The 20,207-nt window shown below is 49.7% G+C and overlaps 1 protein-coding gene and 1 long non-coding RNA gene across 2 annotated transcripts; both read left to right on the top strand.

The window, feature by feature from the left end:
• The first annotated feature begins 1,899 nt into the window (after window positions 1–1,899).
• Window positions 1,900–2,925, top strand: LOC132658252 (uncharacterized). Its single transcript, XR_009597614.1, has 2 exons — window positions 1,900–2,510; window positions 2,772–2,925. It is a non-coding gene; the product is annotated as an uncharacterized LOC132658252 (long non-coding RNA).
• A 12,845-nt stretch (window positions 2,926–15,770) lies between these two features.
• Window positions 15,771–18,719, top strand: SLAMF9 (SLAM family member 9). The gene is given in 4 exon segments (NM_001302661.2): window positions 15,771–15,816; window positions 16,524–16,865; window positions 17,852–18,127; window positions 18,514–18,719. Coding segments are annotated over 4 exon segments (870 nt in total).
• Window positions 18,720–20,207: the final 1,488 nt, after the last annotated feature.

The raw sequence follows: 20,207 nt of genomic DNA, 5'->3' as shown, positions 1-20,207 counted from the left end.
TATGGCGGCGTTCGCATCCCCTTCTGATAACCCTGGGTGGAAATGTCTGAGGGGAAAGGCGTCTGACTGAGGTCACTGCGGCCACCGACTCTAGATCAGTCGGTAAGGCTGGCCCTACAGTGCTGAGCTGGTGCTTGTGTGCCATATGTCAAGGCAGGGAGGTCTCAGGGTCTCTTCCTTCCTGCAAATGGCCTGAACCTCCCCCTCCTCTGAGAGCCCAGTGACAAACATCTGCGCCTACGCACATTCAGCTTTTCCCTCTCAGCCACTCTATCCCATTCACCCCAGGCCTCTCCAACTGAAGTCCCCGTCCTGCCAGCTGGAGCTGTGAGTGGTTCTGCTGGGAGCTCAGCGGACAGGACACAACAGATGTTTCCCATAACTGAAGAGAGAAAGATGCCAGAACCAAAGTCTGGCAATAAACCCTTCTCTGTGTCTCTGAGTGAAGACTGCGTCTACGGACCTTGCGTGTCTCCCAGCTTCACCTGGGACCTCGGCTGTAACTCCAGGGACACAGGCCCGCCTCTGCTTTGTGTCTCCCCTGTCTTCTGCCACCAGCAAGAACGCGAGCTTATCATCAGCTGTCAGTCTGCTCAGCTACTCATCCTGCTCTGCCCAAGCTGGGGTTGCCCGGCTCACAGTCTGTTCCTTGCCTCTTTCCTAGCATCCGCCCTGTTCACCTAGTGACTCAGCTCCCAGATCTTCAGCTGCAGGAAGTGGATCTCTGCTCAGGCAATTCAGGTGGCAGGGATTTATGGGAGGATGGAAAAGCAGAAATAAAAGTTAGAATCTTTTGTTTTACTTAGCCTTTTGTTAAAACAGGTTGAGACTTCCCAGGCAATCAATCCAGTAGTTGAGACTCTGCACTTCCACTGCAGGGGGTTCTGGTTCCATCCCTGGTTTGGGAAATAACATCCTGTATGCCTCGCGGCTATAAATAATTAAAATAAATCTTTTAAAAATGTGAATGTGATAAAAGCATTAGAAAACATTTATAAAGAACAAGGAAGCACGTTGTGAAAACTGTTTTTTCCCAACCCTAGTCCACGAGTTCCCAGTCTACCCCCTGTCTTCTAAAGATCTTATATGGCTACACAAACTTATAGACGTGTGAGTATGTACATGCATATCTTTTTATATCTGCTGCTGCTGCTGCTAAGTCGCTTCAGTCGTGTCCGACTCTGTGCGACCCCAGAGACGGCAGCCCACCAGGCTCCCCCATGCCTGGGATTCTCCAGGCAAGAACACTGGAGTGGGCTGCCATTTCCTTCTCCAATGCATGAAAGTGAAAAGTGAAAGTGAAGTCGCTCAGTCGACCCCATGGACTGCAGCCCACCAGGCTCCTCTGTCCATGGGATTTTCCAGGCAAGAGTACTGGAGTGGGGTGCCATTGCCTTCTCCTTTTTATATCTATATCTATACGAGTAGAGGTACATTGTACACAAGGATCCACATGTTGTTGTTAATTTTCTTTCACTAAGACTTTATATTGGGGCTCATTCCATTTGGTATTTACGGACCTACCTCTTCCTCATGGCCACATAGTATTTCACTATACAGCTGGGCCATAATTGTTTAGCTGAGGTCCCCATTACTAAACCATCTAGTTGTTTCTCGCTCTTTTGCTGTGTTTTATACACACATATATGTGTGTGTATCTATATGTATTTAGCTTTCTAGATTCTACCTCCTTAACATAACTGCCTCCTAGCAGCCGAGGAGGGAGACTCCAGGCTTTACTGGTATGAGATGGCCCTTGAGGGTGGTGGGGTCCAGAAACAGAGCCCTCAGCTGGAGATCAGGGTGTGGCATAACTGGGGGAGGGGAGACACTACTTAGAAGCCTGGGCAGTGGGGCCCCTGGGAGTGTTGGGGTGGGGGAGTCCCTAAGGGAGGAGCCTGGCTGGTCCAGCTGTCCTTCCCAACTGTGTGCTCCTCAGCTCCTGTGTCCCATCCCCTGCTCACCCTGAGAACCACCAGCCTAGTTGTGGGGGATGAGGTGGAGCTCCTCTGTGAGGTCCAGAGGGGCTCCCCTCCAACCCTGTACTCATCCCACCTCAATGGGGACATCCCGTGGAACCATGCGACTCTCCATGGTGGAGCCACCTCCTTCCTCTTCCTGGTGATGTCATAGCAGGATGCTGGGAACTATTCCTGCGAGGCTGGGAACAGTGTCTCCAGGGAGACAAGTGAGCCCGAGACACTCGTGGATGGTAGGTCTTGTCCCCCAGCTGGTCTCTGAGGCCCAGCAAGCTGACTAGAGTCAGACTTCACTCCTCTGTGTTCCTCTCACCATGGCCCATGCTGGGCCCAGAGCATGGGGAGCTTGGACCGAGGAAGGAGAAGAACCACAGGTCACATGAAAATAAGCAGTGAGATGGGCCCTCTTTTTACATTTGCAGATGTTATGGACCCTCTAGAGAACCATTTTCCTGGGATCTCACTAAATCTGAGCCATGTGGATTTTGGTGTGAGACACAGACAACTTGTCTCCTGTGGATAGGCCATAGGGTGTGTGTTATAGGCTGAATGTTTGTGTAACCCTCAAATTCATAGGTTGAAGGCTTATCCCCTGATATGGTGATATTTGGAGATGTGGCTTTTGGAAGGTAATTAGGGTTGGATGAGATCATGGGGGTGGGGCCCTCGTGATGTGATTAGTGCCTTTGTAAGAAGAGACACCAGAAAGCTTCCTCCCTCTACCTCTCTCCCGTCCTCCTCCTCTTCCCCTCCCTCACCCTCTTCCCTCCCCTCCTTGCTCTTTCTCCCTAGACTTGCAGAAAGAAAATGTCATGTGAAGATACACCGAGATGGCAGCCACCTACAGGTCAAGAGAAGAGGCCTCAGCGTGAAACTACCTTGCTGGCATCCTGATCTTGGGCTTCTTGCCCACAGAACTGTAAGAAATTACATTTCTGATCTTTAAGCCTCCCAGTCTGTGGCATTTTGTTATGGGAGCCCGAGCTAAGACAGCGTGTGTTAGAGAGAGAGCAGAGGGTGAGAGTTCAGCGGAAGCACGCACAGGGATGTGGTAAGAGAGGCAGGCACTGGAGCCCCAGGTGCGGATGGGCTCCAGAGGCCCACGCGAAGCCCCCCAGCCGCAGCGTGGCCCCACTGCTCCCTGGGCCTGCTGATGCCCTCTCCCCAGGACTGGCGGCGCTGCCTCCTCCCCTTTGCTGCCGGGGTGGACTGCCACACCGTCTGCATGTCTCCCGGCAAAGGGGGCCTTGCGGCCATATGGCCTGGATGTACTTCAGGAAACACAGGCCTCCTCTTCCTGGGGCTCCCCAGAGTAGCAGGGGAGAAATGGCAGCTGCTTTGCCCAGGTGCTGCCTGAAGGCTTGTGAGAGTGGATTTGAGACCCTGGACTCTCAATGCCAACTGTGACCTTGATTCGGTATCCTTCCCAAACAGTTCTGCAAAGCTGCCAGAAACCCTACCTTTTACTGCATTATGTGCTTATCTTAGCCTGCTCTGCCTGGAGAAGATGGCACCAGTCTGAACCCACCTCCACATCAGCATTCCCTTGCCTGCTCTGGCCTCAGAGGGCATTGTCTCTCCTCCCCTCACTCAGGGTAGAGCAGCAACCCTGGCTCCCTCTTCCAGTCCTGGGTACCACGAGAAGCATGACCAGCCCTTGGAAGGGCTCAGGCTGTGGGCTCCAGTCCCTGCTGGAGACCCTCACCTTGATTTGTTCCTGTGGTGTTATTTTCAGTAGGGGACTGTACTCAGGAGTCTGGTCATGTTTGGACAGATTCAATTTGATTGGTTGATTCATTCCTTCTTTCCTTGCTGGAAAAATGAATTTAACACACTGTGTCATGAAGAATTAACTTTCCCAAAGAGATGTCTGGTCTTTGCTATTGGCTACTGGGAAACAATCTTTGGACCTTTAGAATATCAGGTCTGATAAGCATGTCTTTGTTTGCACGGGGACCTTGGCCACCAGACTAACAGTGTGATCTATGATGAGGGCTTTGGGCCATGCATTATCATTTCTCTCCCCTAACTTTTGTAAGGACTAGAAACTAAAGGTCAGCCATGAGGGCTGTATGTCATCAAGACACCAGAAAAATGGCACCACGGTTTGGCTGAGCTTCTCTGTGAGTAATGTCACATACTGATGCCAAGAGCATAACACCGTCCTAGGATTTCACAGGGAGAGGACATGTTTGGTACTTTTCCTGGGCCTCTGCACGTCCTTGCTAGGCTGATTTTAACCTATGAGTATAAAAGCTCTCCGTGTGTGAAACTGAGAGTGGTTTGGGGGAACCTCTGAAATTTGCAATTGGTGTGAGAAGGGAGGATGGTCTTGGCCTTGTGTTCTCTCTAACTGTATGCTTGACTAAACTCTCACACATGTTTTACAAAATGCATTCAACATGGCAAGATGAGACGTTAATCAGTTAGGAGAATGAGATTAAAAGAAAGCAGGGTAGGAAGATAAGCTTGTGCCAGGAACAAAGACGGTATCCAAATTGCATGCTTTATGTTCTATCCTGGCCATGAGAGGCCACCCAAGCGGCTCTCTACTCTCACAGCAGCAACTCCAAGCGGACAGTGAGGTCAGCTCTACGGTTACAAGACCATTCAGGGAAACAGCCCTGGGCCCTGCCATTCCCGGCACTGGGAGACATTTTTCCCAAGATGACACTGTGTGCCAGTAGTGAGCAGTGTCTTTAGCAACAGATAGCCCCATGTGCCAGGGCTGCCCCAGGGGCTCAGCAGTAAAGAATCTGCCTGCAATGCAGGCTTGGGTTTGATCCCTGGGTGGGGAAGATCCCCTGGAGAAGGAAAGGGCAATCTACTCCAGTATTCTTGGCCTGGGAAATCTCGTGGACAAAGGAGCCTGGATGGCTACAGTCCATAGGGTTGCAAAAGTCAGACACAACTGAGCAACTAAACCACAAGCCCCATTTGCCATAGCCCCATTGAATATTCCTACTTTATAAGAAATGTCCACACAGGCTACTGGCCCTGCAGTGGGTCCATATATATATGTGGCTTGGGGTTCAGTTTTCTGATCATCCCACTTAACTGGGGTTAGTAATTCTCAGTGGGGACAAAATCCCTTTAGCCCAACTTTGAGGACCTCTATCAAAGCAAATCATGCTTATTTTTAGGAGCATATGGTACCCTTTTGTGTTTTCAAGGCTCCATGTTGGGTGATAAACACTATTTTAAAGGATTTTGAGTAGCAGACACTTTTTTTAAAAAAGGAAAGTCTTTTTTCCCCCACAGACTATCTTTTCATAAGTCCAGTAGGTAACTAAGTAGGTGAAATTCCAGCCATTCTATTTGAAATGTGTTAGAAGTTCGAAGGGCTTCCCTGGTGGCTCAGATGGTAAAGAATCTGCCTGTAATGCACGAGACCGGGGTTCAATCCCTGGGTCAGGAAAACACCCCAGAGAAGGGAATGGCTATTCCGCCTGCTCACTCTGTCCCATTTCTTGGCCCATCTGCCACCCCTGAGCAGAGGAACTCCGTAGAACCCTCAGGGCTGCAAGGAGTGGCCTTGGGGTTTAAACTGAGGGAGGCTCCATCCTCCAACTTCCGCCAGAGTAGTGCACCTTTGTCTGTTTCATGTATTGGGTTTCTCGGAATATTTCCTCTGAGGAAGGGGTTGTGTGGATATTTCTAAAGTTCACTGACCACTGTTCTAAAGGAAGGGCTGGATTGCATAGCTGTTAGGGAACACCTCATCAGATGAGCTTTAGACAAGCAAAGAGTTAGGGGCAGTACTCCTGGTCACTGCCCTGGGAAACACCAGCCTGCCTACCCCAGCGTCAGAACTGGCAGTCCAGACAAGTCTCCTCTCCACTGCTTCCTCCCCCGCCCGCAGAGCGGCTGCTAGCAGGGCCTGCTCCTAATTCTCTGGTTCCCCTTCTCTGTCACTATTTCCTCTTCTCGCGCATTGAGGGGATCCCCGGGGCCTTCCCCAACTCCTTAGCCATTTCCACAGGTTGGGAGAAAATGTCTCCATTCTTGGTGTTCTGTCAGCAGGCTGCTTTCCCCTCAGACGAAGGAAAGCTCTCAGATCACAGGGTTCCTGCGGCGCAATCCCGCGGCTGAGATTCAAGCCACCTTCAGTGCTGTGAGGGCAAGACTTCAGACAGCACCTCTCTCCCCTGGGAGGAAAGATTGAACCCTGACAGTGGATTTGACTGTGGGGTGTCAAGAAACAGTTATAAGAGGTAAACTCTTTGAGGGAATTTGATAGGGAAAGGGAGGTTTTCCTGTTGAAAGTACTTTATATCTGATAAAGGAAGACCTGCAGCCTTCATCAAGAAAAACATCTTGGGCTTTCCTGGTGTTCCAGTGGTGCAGAGTTTGCCTGTCAATGCAGGGGACAGGGGTTTGACCCCAGGTCAGGGAAGATTCCACATGCCAATGGGCAACCAAGCCTGTGTGCCACAACTCCTGACGCTCAAGTGCCCGAGAGCCCATGCTCTGCAACAAGAGGAAGCACCACAATGAGCAGCCCTTGCACCCCCGCTCGCCACAAGGAGAGAAAGCCCGAGCCACAGCAGAGAAAGACCCTGCACAGCCAAAGATAAATAAATAAAAATTTAAAAAGAAAAAGCAGCTAATGTGTATGTGGTGGGAGGTGGTGTTGGTCGCCACGGAAAAGGAGAAAGCGAGACTGCTTTCTGAGTTTCAAAAGTGTTGTTACTAAGTCAATACTTAGTGGATCAGAGATGAGATGTGCAAATTATTCCAAAGAAACAAACGATCAAATGAAAGTATTTACCTTCTTAGAAAAATGTGGTATGGAGGACGCTCCCTGCGACTCACTGCAAGGAGGGGCACGAAAGTAAACCCTGACAGGGCCACCTGAGTTTTGTTTAGAAAATGTCAGCTGGACAGCAGTGGAGGAGGAGCTCACTACAGAGATGGATGCAACAGGCTGTCGGCAAACATTTTATTTTTAGGTTTTAAAAAACTTGTTATTTTGAGGTATCCTTTTAGACTTACAGATCTACGGAGCGCCTGTACAGCCTTCATCCAGCTTCCCCTAACTAACCTTAGTCCTTCACATGAGTGATGGATGTTTGTCACCAAATTCTTGCAACATGGCTCATCTCCTATATTCTTTTCTTTTTGTTGTGGTCTTTAAAAAAATTAATTGATCGATTAATTTGGCTGTTCTGGATCTTAGTTGTGGCGCACAGGATCTTTCATTGTGGCATGTGAGATCGAGTTCCCTGACTCAGGGATAAAACCTGGGCCCCTGCATTAGGAGCAGGGGGTCTTAACCACTGGACCACCAGGGACCACCACCTCTTGTCTTCTTCTTGCTCCCCGGGGCTGCCTCCCGCTCACAGCTCCTCAGACTGACCTTGTACAGGGAGGAAATGTCAGGGTAGTGCAGCTGAAACTGATCCATTTGATCAGAACCCCTTCAGTGAAGTATATTTCTTGCCTTCCCCCACCCCTGGGAGCTCCTTCTGTGTCGCTTCGTCCTGTTTTGCTTTCCCTTGCGGTACTTTATCACTGGTTGTTGCTGAGTATATGTGTGTTGTACACTGCCTATCTCCCTGCAACCCACCCGGAACTAGGATGTAAACTCCATGTTTCTTACTCACTGCTGTGGTGCGCATCTAGTGCCTGGTACTTTGTTGGAACTTCCTAAATATTTGTAGGATGAGTGGCTGATTTTATGTATCAGCTGATGACTGTTCTGATAAGATGAAGCAGCCTCCCAGATTCTGATCATCCCTGGCACATCGATGAACTGGAGTTTGGGGGCTGCGGTCTGCCGATCAGTGCTGAATTTGCTGAGAAGAGTATCACTCATTCTGTGCAGAGCTGCCTGGGCGTCCAGCTGGCAACGCTCAGGCCATCCCCCTCTGTTCGCCTCGGGCTCTCTTTGAGCGCCTCCAGTCTCAAATACAAGTTAACAATAACGAACGAATACAAATACAAATTAATAATGACACTAGCAATACTAGCATTCACTGAGGGTTTTCTGTGTTGGGACATCACAGACAGAGTTCAGTTACATCCAAAATTAGTTTCATCAGGTAAAGTCCTGCCCCCAAGGCTCCAGGAGACCTGGGTTTCAGCCTCAGCCACGTGGCCTTGCAGAAGTTCCTCCGCCGCTCATTCTGTTTTGTGTTTTAAACAAGAGGTTGGACAAGATAAGTAGATTGTGAACTTTTTTCTTTCCTGTTTTCAGGCAAGTTCTGCATCAGCACGCTCACATGTCAAGGAGTAAACGTGGGTGGACGTCTTGGGCTGGCTCTCCGGCCTGGGCCTGCTTTCCTTCTCAGTCCTGGACACAGCGCTTCCTATTCCCGGGAGGACAGGCCCCAAGCGCCCAGAGTTATCTCATGTCCTAGGCAGCCCAGCCCCACAGGGCAGCGGTTCATGGCTCTGCTCAGGGGGAAAGAAACCTTTTGTAATTGGAGACAAAGGCAGCTCTGGCTGGGAAACTTCCTCTCTGTTTCAGTGAAACAGAAGAGCAGGCAGCGTAGGGCCTTCTCAGACTGTAGTGCACAGCGGAATCCCCTGGGGACCTGCAAGGACAGGTGGATTTGCAGCCATCACTCCCTCCCGACCCCGTCCTGAGTCCCTGGATCTGGAGTGGGGGCCCAAGGTATCTGCATTGTAAACAGCCCCCTGCATGATCTGATGCAGAAGATGCAAAAGCTACACGTTGAGAATGCTAAGCATGAGGGAAGCGGAACATATGGCAGGGAGTCGATTTTAAGAAAGGCAGACGCATGGTCCTGAAAAGGCAAGTTGAGGGAAGGGTGTGTGTACGTAGGAACCACTCAGGGATCTGGATGTTCGAGGGACTCAGCCCAGCATGCTGCGTCTCTCTGTGCATAATGTGCAGGCAGGGGCCATGGAAAACACAAGCTGGGCTGAACCTGCCAGCAGCAACGCCCTCTGTGTCCTCAGACCAGGGGCTGATTTATGCTGCGGGGAACAGTCCCAGATCAACCTGTTCACGTGTCTTATGTGAGAAACTTCCTCTGTATTATTCTCTTCAATAGACACAGACCCTGGCCCAGTATGAGGAGGCTGCAGTTCTTCACAATTCCCAAGTCCACCTTCTCAGCACTTAACCTTTAGTCACAACCGCAACGCACATTCTTTGAGCTCGCTGTGTGCCGGTCTGTGCTAAGGGCTTTCCAGGCATCATCTCACCTCATTTTCACAACTGCCCCACAAAGCAGATGTTGTGTGGATCCCATTCTGCAGATGAAGTTTCCAGCACAAGCAGCTTGGTCCCAGATGTGTTCTCATTTCGCCCTGCCCACCCCGCTACCTTCCCTCATATCTTCAGGGAAGCTTGGTGACGAGAAAAGCTAAGGGTGGCCTTGAGCTCTTAGAGGTTAGCTATTTGACTATGATTCTTTTTTTAAGGTTTTGCTCCTGTTTTAGAGTAATCACATAATTTACCCTACAAACCAGGATACTTTCTAAGAGTGAAAAGGGACATGATTAATAATTAGCCCAGGACAGCAGACTTAAACTCGGGCTGTCCCAAGAAGCCTGGACACAGAGTCACTGCATGTTTCAAACTTTGTCCTGCCCTTGACACAGACACTTCAACCTTCGGTTTCAGCAGAGACCTTGGCCTCTGTCAACCACAAACTGGTGCTTGCCAAGGGCATTTACCTCTGCGGAGACTGACCCCTGTGCTGCTGCAGCTGCTGAACCTCGACACTCCCTGAAGGGAGTTCACAGTGGGGAACGAGGCACTCTGTGCTCCAGGGAAACGGTGGAACAGGCCTTTAGACAGATATTTTCAGGAACTGATTTCATGCATCTCCTCATAGGTAGGAAAGCACTAAATCCCTTCATGATGACGTCAGCTCCTTGTGACTAGCAGAAAACCTTTTGTGAAGTGAGTGCTTGATTGCACTGAACTCCCCCTTCACCAAAATCTTGTATATTAACCTTCTGCCACTACCTCTTTGGAGGGTTTCTCAGAGCTCTCTCTCAGTGCTGTTTCCTGGGCTACAGCCCTCATGCGTGCGTGCTAAGTCGCTTCAGTTGTGCAACTCTTTTTGACCCTGTGGATTGTAAACCACCAGGCTCCTCTGTCCATGGGATTCTCCAGGCAAGAATACTGGAGTGGGTTGCTGTGCCCTCCTCCAGGGGATCTTTCCGACCCAGGGATTGAACCTGCTTCTCATGTCTCCTGCATTGGCAGGCAGGCTCTTTATTACTGGTGCCATCTGGGAAGCCCTCAGCCCTCATTTTGCCCCAAGTAAAACTTAACTCTCACGTGGTGCACCTTTTTTAGTTGACACCTTCACTTTACAGAGAAAATTGAAACCGCCAGACAGGACTCCCCTTCACTCCTTGCCACAGACAAATCTACCTGCGTCTCTGATCATCTTTTCTTAGTGTAAAGAAGGACCATGTTGCAGTCTAAGGCTGGTTCTTTTTTCTGGGCTCTGAATTCCAGCTCCTTGTCATATTCTGGGGGCGATGGGGGCAGCCTAGCTCCACTGACCATCTCCTTTCTTTTCTGCTACTCCACTCCCCACTTTCTTCTCTTCTCAGCATTTAAATATGTTCATATCTCTCCATTAAAAAAAAAAAGAGTCAATAGCATAAACAACAAGGTCCTACTGTACAGCACAGGAAACTTTCAATATCCTTGGTAAACCATAATGGAAAAGAATATGAGAAAGAATGCATATATAGGTATAACTGAATCACTTTGCTGTACAGCAGAAAATAACACAACACTCTAAGTCAACTATAGCAATAAATTTTCCCTCTACCCTCTTTTCCCTTCACCTCTAGCCTTTATTTCTCCTGCCTGTCAAAGTAAGCTTTTTGAGAGTATGATTTCTAAGCTCTTGAGCAGGTCTCTGAGGCTCTAAGGTGAGCTGTCTCCAGGGTGCCTCCGGAGCCCCCTCTCTGCTCTTCGCCGCCTCCCCCTGGCCCCGCCTGGTCAGGACGCTCCGAGTACTCTGCCCTCTCCCACCCCAGGGATCCTGCCCAGGCTGGTCCCTCACAAGGGACACTCCTTTCTCCTCTGTATCACAGTGGCTCCTCTGGCTGCCCTTCAACAATTTTCAGACTGTTGTTCTCTGCAGCCACCTTCAAATGAATAATCACTCTTTTAACCCTGACATTTAAAACCATCACTGACTCAATGGACGTGAGTCTGAGCAAACTCTGGGAGACAGTGAAGGACAGGGAAGCCTGGCGTGCTGCAGTTCATGGGGTCACAAAGAGTCAGACATGACTTAGTGACTGAACCGCAACAACGACAAGTTTTAAAAGGTAAATATTGTATCGAGCATACAGGCAGCTCCCTTGATGGAATGGAAGACACATGTAGGTCTCAATGTGCTTTGCTGTGAGAGGAAATTTACCCATACAGCTAATTACCCACACAGCCATTACCCACACAGCTAATGGCTCTGCTGTGTGGGTCCTAGCCTTTCCAGATCTGATGAGAAGCTAAGAGAAAGCCTGATCAAAGGTTTGACCCTTTATTATCCCCCTATCCTTTCATCAGAGCAGGACCAGCTTTTCACCAGCCCATGTTTTCCCCAAGGCTGTTACATCAAGAGAATTAGAATGGGAGGCTTATTTCTCATTAACTTATTTCCTCTAAAGACCCAGGCAGAGGAGACAGTGGATCTAAGTTTGACTGGCTCAACTACTTTATCATATATCATAGTACAACAACCTAGGTTCAACCAAAACGGGACCTTTGGCAAGAACTTGGGTGGAGGTCGTCTTTCTGGGAGACCGTCCAGGAGGCCAATATGAAAGGATGAGGAACATGAGATGGGGAAGGGAGAAAAGCCCATAACAGTTGTGTTCATGGTTGGTTATTGCTGTGGGCTGAAAAACCCTGAAGAACAAGCCTCAGGGTTATCCCTGGGCAGGGAATAAAGAAAGGGCAGGGAGGAAGGGCAGGGAGGCTGAGGCATTTATCTGTCAACTCAGCGTTCCACTGACTCCAGGGGTTACCTATGGGGTCTGTGCACTCCCCTGCACTTCTTGGCTGCATTGCATCTGGACTGATGCAATTCCACTGCTGCAGAGAAATACCCTGAAACGGAAAAGCAAAGGTACATACTTCAGGGTGGAGGTCGCAGTCCTGGAACTGTCCACCAGTGTGCTGCAGAAATCAGCTGGGTCAAAGACGGTGGTAAGGGGATCCTCTGTGTTAGCTGGAACTCTCCCTGCCGTGGCTCACTGAGGTGTCCCTGGGACAGGAATGGAGAGATGAAAGGCAACATGGGGGGACCTTCCTCTGTGAAATTTACAACCAGAATGAAGGAGAACCCGGGTCATCGCTCTCTGAAACTCCCTCATCCATGGAGAGAGGGAGCTCAGACAGAGGTTTCCTTTTTTTCTATTTTGTTATTATTATTGGCTGCACCACATGGCTTGTGCGATCTTAGATCCCCAACCAGGGATGGAACTTCTGCCCTCTGCGTTGGAAGTTCAGAGTCCTAATTACTGGACCGCCAGGGAGTGCCAGAAAGAGATTTCTTTAGAAATAACTTTTCTTTGTCATTCCCCATCTCATGGGCTTCTCAGATGGCTCAGTAGTAAAGAATCCACTGGCCAGTTTAGGAGCCGCAGGAGACATGGGTTTGATCCCTGGGTGGGAAAGATCCTGTGGTGGAGGAAATGGCAATTCACTCCAGTATTCTTGCTGGGATAATCCCATGGACAGAGGAACCTAGTGGCTCACTGTCCATGGGTTGCAAAGAGCCAGACACGACTGAGTGACTGAGCGTGCACACACCCCACCTTATCCCCTAAAGGACAGATGATGTTATGTCTGACCACCAGCCAAAGGAGGGTCTTCAGGGAAAGGACACCGAGAGCTTCGAAATGCATGCCTGCAGGTGAGAGTCCAAGGGGACTGGAGCTTCAGTCAGGCTTTGGAGAATTAAAACCAACTGTGGAGTAAGATGGGACTCCCATGTGGCAGTCAGGAGGGTGGTGCTGTGCTGTAGAGCTCAGAATCTGTCAGGGCTAGGAATGTTCTGGTGGGCGACTGAGGACCACCAAGAGACACAGCCTGCTGCTTGCTTGGCCTGAGTGCCATTCAATAGGGACAGTTGAAGGGGTGATGGGTGGAGATGAGATGTACAACCAGATGTCCAGGGGCTGAGGAAAGACTTTTAAAGGATGACTCAGAATAGAGACGCATCCTTCCTGGGTCAAGAAGAGAGAGAAGGAACCAGCAGAAACGTGTAAAAACCCACAAAACTGCTCCTCAGTGGAGTCCTTCTTAACCATCTGCCGGACCCACAGAGTGCAAAGACACTCAGCCGGGTGAGAACGATTCCACCCCCTCCCCTCCCTGCCCACCCTCCTGGAGCTAGGGAACATTAATTGGGGAGGGGGGGCAAGTTGAAGCGAGCAGAGGGAGGGGGAAGCTGAGCAGAGAGCAGGGCTTCTCCCACTCTCCTGTGTAAGCTTCCAGCCTGAAACAGACATAAGCCAGGGCAAGGGGAGACTGCTCAATTTTATGTAAGTTAAGAATTTTGTATATTACATGGGAAAGAAGTTCTCATTTCTGAACTGAGAGCAGAAAACCGAAGCCGAGGTTCTCATCTGTCACAGGGGAAGACCACCCCACTGAGTAAGATTGAAGAGGCAGTGAGAGATGGAAATGGAGCTGCATTTGGGTAAAAATCCATGAGCCAGAATGAAAAATCAGACTTCCAGAGCACTTGAAAATCATGTTTGGAAAAGGGCTTTCTCCACACTGAACTTGGAGGTCTTAGTGAGTGTGGGCTGGGGGCGGGAGGAAGTGATGACAATTATTTCTCTCTGCTCAATAAGTATCATGTACCATTTATGGAGACAGGTTTTTAATCAATCTGCCCGTAGTCAACTTTTGTCTGATCAGCATATTCACTACAGTGGCCATGAAGGTGCCCCTGAATCTCCTTTGAAGAGAGAACTCGTCTTCAGCTTCAAGGGGTGCAGTTAGCTGGCAGCCTCCAGCTGCAGCACCTGCAGGACCCACGAGAGACCCATGCACTTCCTGGGCAGCCCCAGCCAATGGCTGTGCACAGTGAGGATGCGGGAGCTCCACTCCAGGGCTCGCTGCTGAGTTAGTGAGACTGTCTGCTCAGCATCATGGTGTCAGGTTCTCCTTGCTCACTTCTGCTTCCTTCCACTTTTATCTTTTATGTTCCCCTCACCCTCCCTCGCCCACACAGATTAAACCTCTTTTACTCCTAACTCCATCATCTGCTTCTCAGAGAACCTACCTCATATGCTTATCTTTTCAACTGATTTTTTTTCTTCTTTGCTTTAATACTATTTTTAAATGAGATTATGTTAAAAAGTTTTCATACTCAGACTGAGACCTGATCTACTTTTTTAAAAAACCCCAACCCCCAAGATTTGATAATTATATAAATTGAACTTTAAGAACTGTCTACTTCATTCTTGTCTTCCCTTAGCATATCTCACTCATCCTTGAAGTCTTAGCTTAAATATAATTTCTCCTTGAAAGCTTTTCCCCAACCCTTCTGACTTCAGCTTTGGTAAATCCCTTTGTCACAGGTCCCCCCAATTTCCCTTTGGTAAGACTCATCAAACTTGCGGTTACTTGGCTGTGGTCAGTTGTTGGCCTCTGCTATCCTAAAGCCATGATCTAAAATTCTTGGTCACTGCTAATCACCCAGCACTTAGGACAGAGCCTGGGCCAAGGAAGCTACTCAATAAATACCTAACTGAGTATCAAATCTGATAATCTAAGGTATGGGATATTGGCACATATCTGCCTGTAATTGTGCCCTTCATCTTGAGAGTATCACTCTAGCTCCTGATTACAACAAAACTCACAGAATTGAGTACTAGAAGAAACTTAAAGATTATCCCATCTGAGCACCCATGGATGTCAGACATGCTGTAGAACATCCAACAATCCAAGACTGTCCAATCTTAGTTTGAATACGAGGGACAGAAATTACCCTCAAAGGCTACCCATTGTGTCCTGGACAGCTCTGATCGTCAGGTTTCCTAGAGCTTTAGTTCATTTCATATTCTCACAGAATGATTTAATATCTTTTGATAATATTGACAACATAGGGAGGCTTTCTGGTCTAAACTGAGTGTTAGTCACTCAGTCATGTTTGACCCTTTGCAACCCCATGGAACTGGGGGTTGGGGGAAGGAGTCAAAATTTCTCTTCTTATGAATAGTCTCTCAAATGGGAACCTAGCTAACTTGAAATAGAAAGACTGCATTCATTCATACATGTCAAAAATATCAGTTGGGTGCTAAATGTGTCTAGCATGGGAACCAGCATCAGTAGGACATAGAGAGATGTCCCAAAATACGGAGTCTGCCTGGGGAGATAAAGATATTTATAAGATCACATCATCACAGCAACATAGGAACTGCCAAGGGAGATCTGAGGCAGAGTATCCTGAGAACCAAGTGGCAGGGTTGGATAGAAACTGTTTGAAGAGCTTGGGGAAGGTGGTGTGCCTGGGAAGCCTGGGAATACAGGGGGCAGGGATCTAGGAAGGGTTCACTTAGGAAGTGGGATTTCAGTTGAGTGCTATGGACAGGAAACATGAGGCAGGGGGTAAACCACCTTGCCAATCAGGCTCGAGAGAGATGTCTTCCCAAGATGGACAGGGAGGGGCTTGGTGAGATGGGGAAGTTGGAGGGCGGCTAGCTGCGGGAGGACCACTTCCCTCTCCCCGGGACTGTCAGTCTGCTTCCAGCAGCTCCCCGTCAGCTCGCCTTCCTTACAGCCCTCAGGGCTGACCAGGCCACACTCCCAGGACACAGGCTACTGGCATGGGAGCGTTTCCGTGGCTGCTCCTCCTCGTGCTGTCCCAGGAAGGTGAGACAGACTGCCAGCTCCAGAACAGGAGTACCTCATTTCCTCTCTGTGCTCCTGTTCTGCTGGGCCCTTGGCCTAGCAAGTCGCTGCCTTTGGGACTGAGTCTTTCAGCTCTTCTGGAGTACAGAGGACTAGGGTGTGACTTTAGTGCAGGAAAAAGAGATGAGGAAACCTGTGGACACGGAAGGGGAGCCACCCCAAGGACAGCAGATGGAGAAGAGAGAATTTGGAGGGTGAGGTACAGATGGAAACCAAACCCTGGTGGGTGCTCAAGTCAGGTGCAGCAAAGAGCTAGAGCCAGAAGAGGCAGATGGGGGATGAGACTGAGTGTGGGTCGCAGACACTACTCAACTGAGGCTGAGACCACGGCCCACTGCCAGTCTCAGCAGCCCAGAGACACCACTCGTGTTGTTTCCATCTTTCTGAAGTTTTCTTTCTTTATTTACTGACTTGGCTGTATGGGGTCTTAGTCGCAGCACATGGGATCTTCATTGTGAGTCATGCAGATCTTGTGTTGAGGTGCACGAATTCTCTCTCATTGTGACGTATGGACTCAGTAGTTGTGGTGCTCAGGCTTAGTTGTTCCCCAGCATGTAGGATCTCAGTTCCCCAACCAGGGATCGAACCTGCATCCCCCGTATTGCAAGGCAGATCCTTAACTGCTGGACCACCAAGGAAGTCCTAATCTTTTCTTTCTTTATCTGCAGCTGAAGGGTACTCTGGAGATGGTGTGGATCCTGAGGAAGTGGTTGGGATCTTTCACGAGTCCATCAGCCTCCCCCTGGAAATGCCATTTGATGAGGAGGTTGAGAACATCATCTGGTCCTCCCACAAAAGGCTTGCCACTGTGGTGCCAGCGAAAGAGGGATATCCGGCTACCATCATGGTGACCGACCCTCGCTGTGAGGGCCGAGTAAACTTCCTGGAGCCCACCTACTCCCTCCACATCCAAAATCTGAGCTGGGAGGATTCAGGACCTTACCAAGCTCAAGTCAACCTGAGGACATCCCAGGTCTCCACCATGCAGCGCTACAATCTACGCATCTATCGTGAGTTTACTGGGAACCGTAGTGCTGCCTTTCCTGACTCTCCTGAGATTCCTACACAAAGGACCAAGGGTCTTAGGACTCGGGGTTATGGCTTGAGGGCCTGGGACTGGAAAGCATTCTGTCTCCAGTGTGTCTGACCTCAGCTGCAGGTAAAGTGACCTGGAGTAGCAAGGCCCTGGGCTCTGAGCAGTGTCTGTGGATGTGTTGTGAAAGCGGTCAGGGCTTTGCCTACAGATGTCTTAGGAAGCCTTTCTGTTCCTATGAGATTTTGCATCGTGGCCATGAATGCCACCTCCATATTTTTTTTTTTAAATTGGCTGCAGTGGGTCTTCACGGCAGTGAGCAGGGGGTTCTCTTGTTGCAGGACAGGGGCTCTAGAAGGCGGGCTCAGGAGCTGTGGTGGCCTGGCTTCGTTGCCACGCGTCATGCGTGATCTTAGTACCCCAATCAGGGATCAAACTCAAGTCCCCGGCATTGGAAGGTGGATTCGTAACCACTGGACCACCAGGGAAGTCCTGCCACCTCTATTCCTAAGCATTTTGTCCTCCTCTTTGATTTGAGGGCTACTAATCAGGGTCTCCTGTCTACTTGAACCCAAATTCCCTCTTAATGCTTGTGACATTGACTGATATTCTACCTTGAATTGTGCATACACTGATTAAACTGTAAGTGCCTCAGGAGGTGATAATATTTTCTGGGATCAAAGAGGCAGGACAGAGTTTGAAGGAAGGTGGGGTGCAAAGGTAAGAGAAGGAAGGCAAGGCATAAAGGGGTGGTAGAAGATGTCAACAGCAGCTCCGTCGTCTTGGCAGCCGCCCTGGGAACCACAGGTTGGATGGTGGCTGGGCGCTGTTAGTTTGGCCCCTCCCTCATTTAGGTGAAGCAGGTCTCAGCGGGCAGCATCAGTACCCCAGTGTCGAAGAATTTAGAAAAACAGAACCAGTCCCTGATCACTCAGAGGGGCTTTGTGTTTCTCCTTCATCCAGGACGCCTGTCACAGCCTCAGATGACAGTGAACTTTGGGATCCCTGGGGAAGGAGGTGCCTGTAATCTGTCCCTGATATGCTCTGTAGAGAATGCAGGCCTGGATGTGACCTACACCTGGATATCCTGGGAAGATGGCGCTGACACAGCCCATGAAGGCTCCATCCTCAGAGCATTCTGGAGGCCTGGGGACAAGGCTGTCTCTTACACCTGCAGGGCCAGCAACCCTGTCAGCAACATCACTTCTCGTCCCATCCGAGCTGGGTCCTTCTGTGCAGGTACCAGGGTCCCAGAGAAAGCCCCTGGGCCACTGCAGGGTCTCAGGGTTACCACACCCTTCTCCTCAGGAGAGAATGTGGAGTCTAGAACCTAACCCCTCCCGTAGAGAGTTGACCCCTGGATTGGGGAGGGGCTTCCCTTTTCCTTGTGCTCACAGCTTGGAAGCTGGGAAGGTCCCTTCTAGTCCCTTCTAGGTTGAGATTACTCCCTAGATCACAACCTCTGAGACTGTGTGAAAAGAATATATATCCCTGAGATATTTGCCAAGGAACATCAACTGACAGTGAACCTGAGACCTCCTCGGTGGAATTTGGGATGGGTGTCTTCCCCTAAATCCAGATCTTCCCTCTGGTAAGCCCCTCTGTCCTTGCCTTCTCTGCCCCAGATCCTGGCTATCCTTTGGAGAAGGCCTCCACTTCCTTCTGTCTTCTGGCCAAGGGATCGCTCATCCTCTTGCTTTTTGGAACACTGGCCGTGGGCTCCTGGTTCATCCGAGTCCAGACAAGAGGCAAAGTACCAAGAATGAAGAAACTCAAGAGAGACAGAATGAGACTGAGAAAGAAGTGGCAGCCTGGCCCCAGCCTGAGCTGATGGCCCTGGAGGCCCCTGTGCTGAGCATTGTCTCTTCTCAGCCCCAGGGAAATCTTCCTTCTCCCCAGGCTCATCTCTTCCCAGGGGATCAAGGGGCGGGCATCCAAAGGGCCATGCTCCCAGAGGGAAGATTGTCTGGCAATGAAGTCAAACCGGGTGACCCCACTCTGGAGGAGCTGTGTAATCTTTCACTGGGTGACTCTGGCAAAACCTGCTTTCCTGCCTTTCCTTCCCTTCTAGGTGACCCCTTCCATGCCACCTGCTTTCCACAACTGCCTTTGGAAAAGAAAGTGAGTCTAAAAGACCTCCTCACAATGCGGTATTCGTATGTTATTATTCACACCTAATCCATTCCCCACCAACACACATAAGATTTACACTTCAATAAGAAGAGTGAGAGATTCCTTTTAATCTAAATGAAGCTGTGACTCCTGAATGGGAAATTTCAGGCACCAAGAACTCTGCATGGGGGCCGTATTATTCCTATTATTCCTGCCAATTCTTCTGCTTTCATACCCTCCTTACACCCTGGCCAATGAGTTCACTAAGTGACTCACTCACCCGACGTTAATCTACCGACTGTCTTGCACAGGGAGCTATGAAGCATCCCAGTGCAATCCAACTCTGGGTCTCAGTTGAGCCTGGTGACCTTCCCGTCATCTCCCTGATGCTAGTTGCTCTGGGCCTCTGTTGCCTGCCCCATAGAGATGGCAGCTCAGTTGGATTAATAGCATAGGTCTGGATACTTCCCTGGTGATCCAGTGGCTAAGACCCCATGCTCCCAGTGCAGGGGCCCAGGTTTGATCCCTGGTCAGGGAACTTAGATCCCACATGCTGCAAGTAAGAGTTTGCAAGCTGCAACTAAAGAGGTGGCATCCATCAGTGAAGATCAAAGATCTCGTGTGTGGCGACTACGACCTAGTGCAACCAAATAATTCAATAAAATAAAAATAAATATAAAAAAAAAAAAAACGGCAGAGGTCGAGACTCTTGACCTCTGCTTGTAATTGGTATTAGAGTCCTGTCTATTCCTTATCCATAGATTTCCACATCTCACACCTTCTATCGGGCCTGGATTAATGCCTGCCCCCTACACATATATTACCCTCCCCTCCCCCTCCTCTCCTGGCAAAGACCTTTAATTTTATGTTCTTGCTCTTTCCCAAGCCCAGTGATCAGTATGAATTCCTCATCCTCTGCTTGTCTTGGTCATCCTCCCCAAATCAGATCTTGTGAATGCTACTTAATGTAGCTGCTGTGGCATGGTATGGAGTCGGGGGTGAAATGGGGAGGGGACTGAAAGCCGCTCATGCCACAGGACGTGCTGAGGGAGTGAGTGACCTGGAGGAGGGTGGTGTGGGATACTGTAGTGTCGTGGTCTTCGTAGACCGGGACCTGGGGACTGGAGTTGATGAGAAGAAGGACGCAGGGTCCCAAGTTTCGAGTGAAACAAGGGTCCGTTATTTGCAGAAATGCATGCTTATATGT

Source organism: Ovis aries, chromosome 1 (assembly GCF_016772045.2).
Source record: "Ovis aries strain OAR_USU_Benz2616 breed Rambouillet chromosome 1, ARS-UI_Ramb_v3.0, whole genome shotgun sequence".
NCBI lineage: Eukaryota > Metazoa > Chordata > Mammalia > Artiodactyla > Bovidae > Ovis > Ovis aries.
This window is presented reverse-complemented; position numbering and strand designations above follow the sequence as displayed.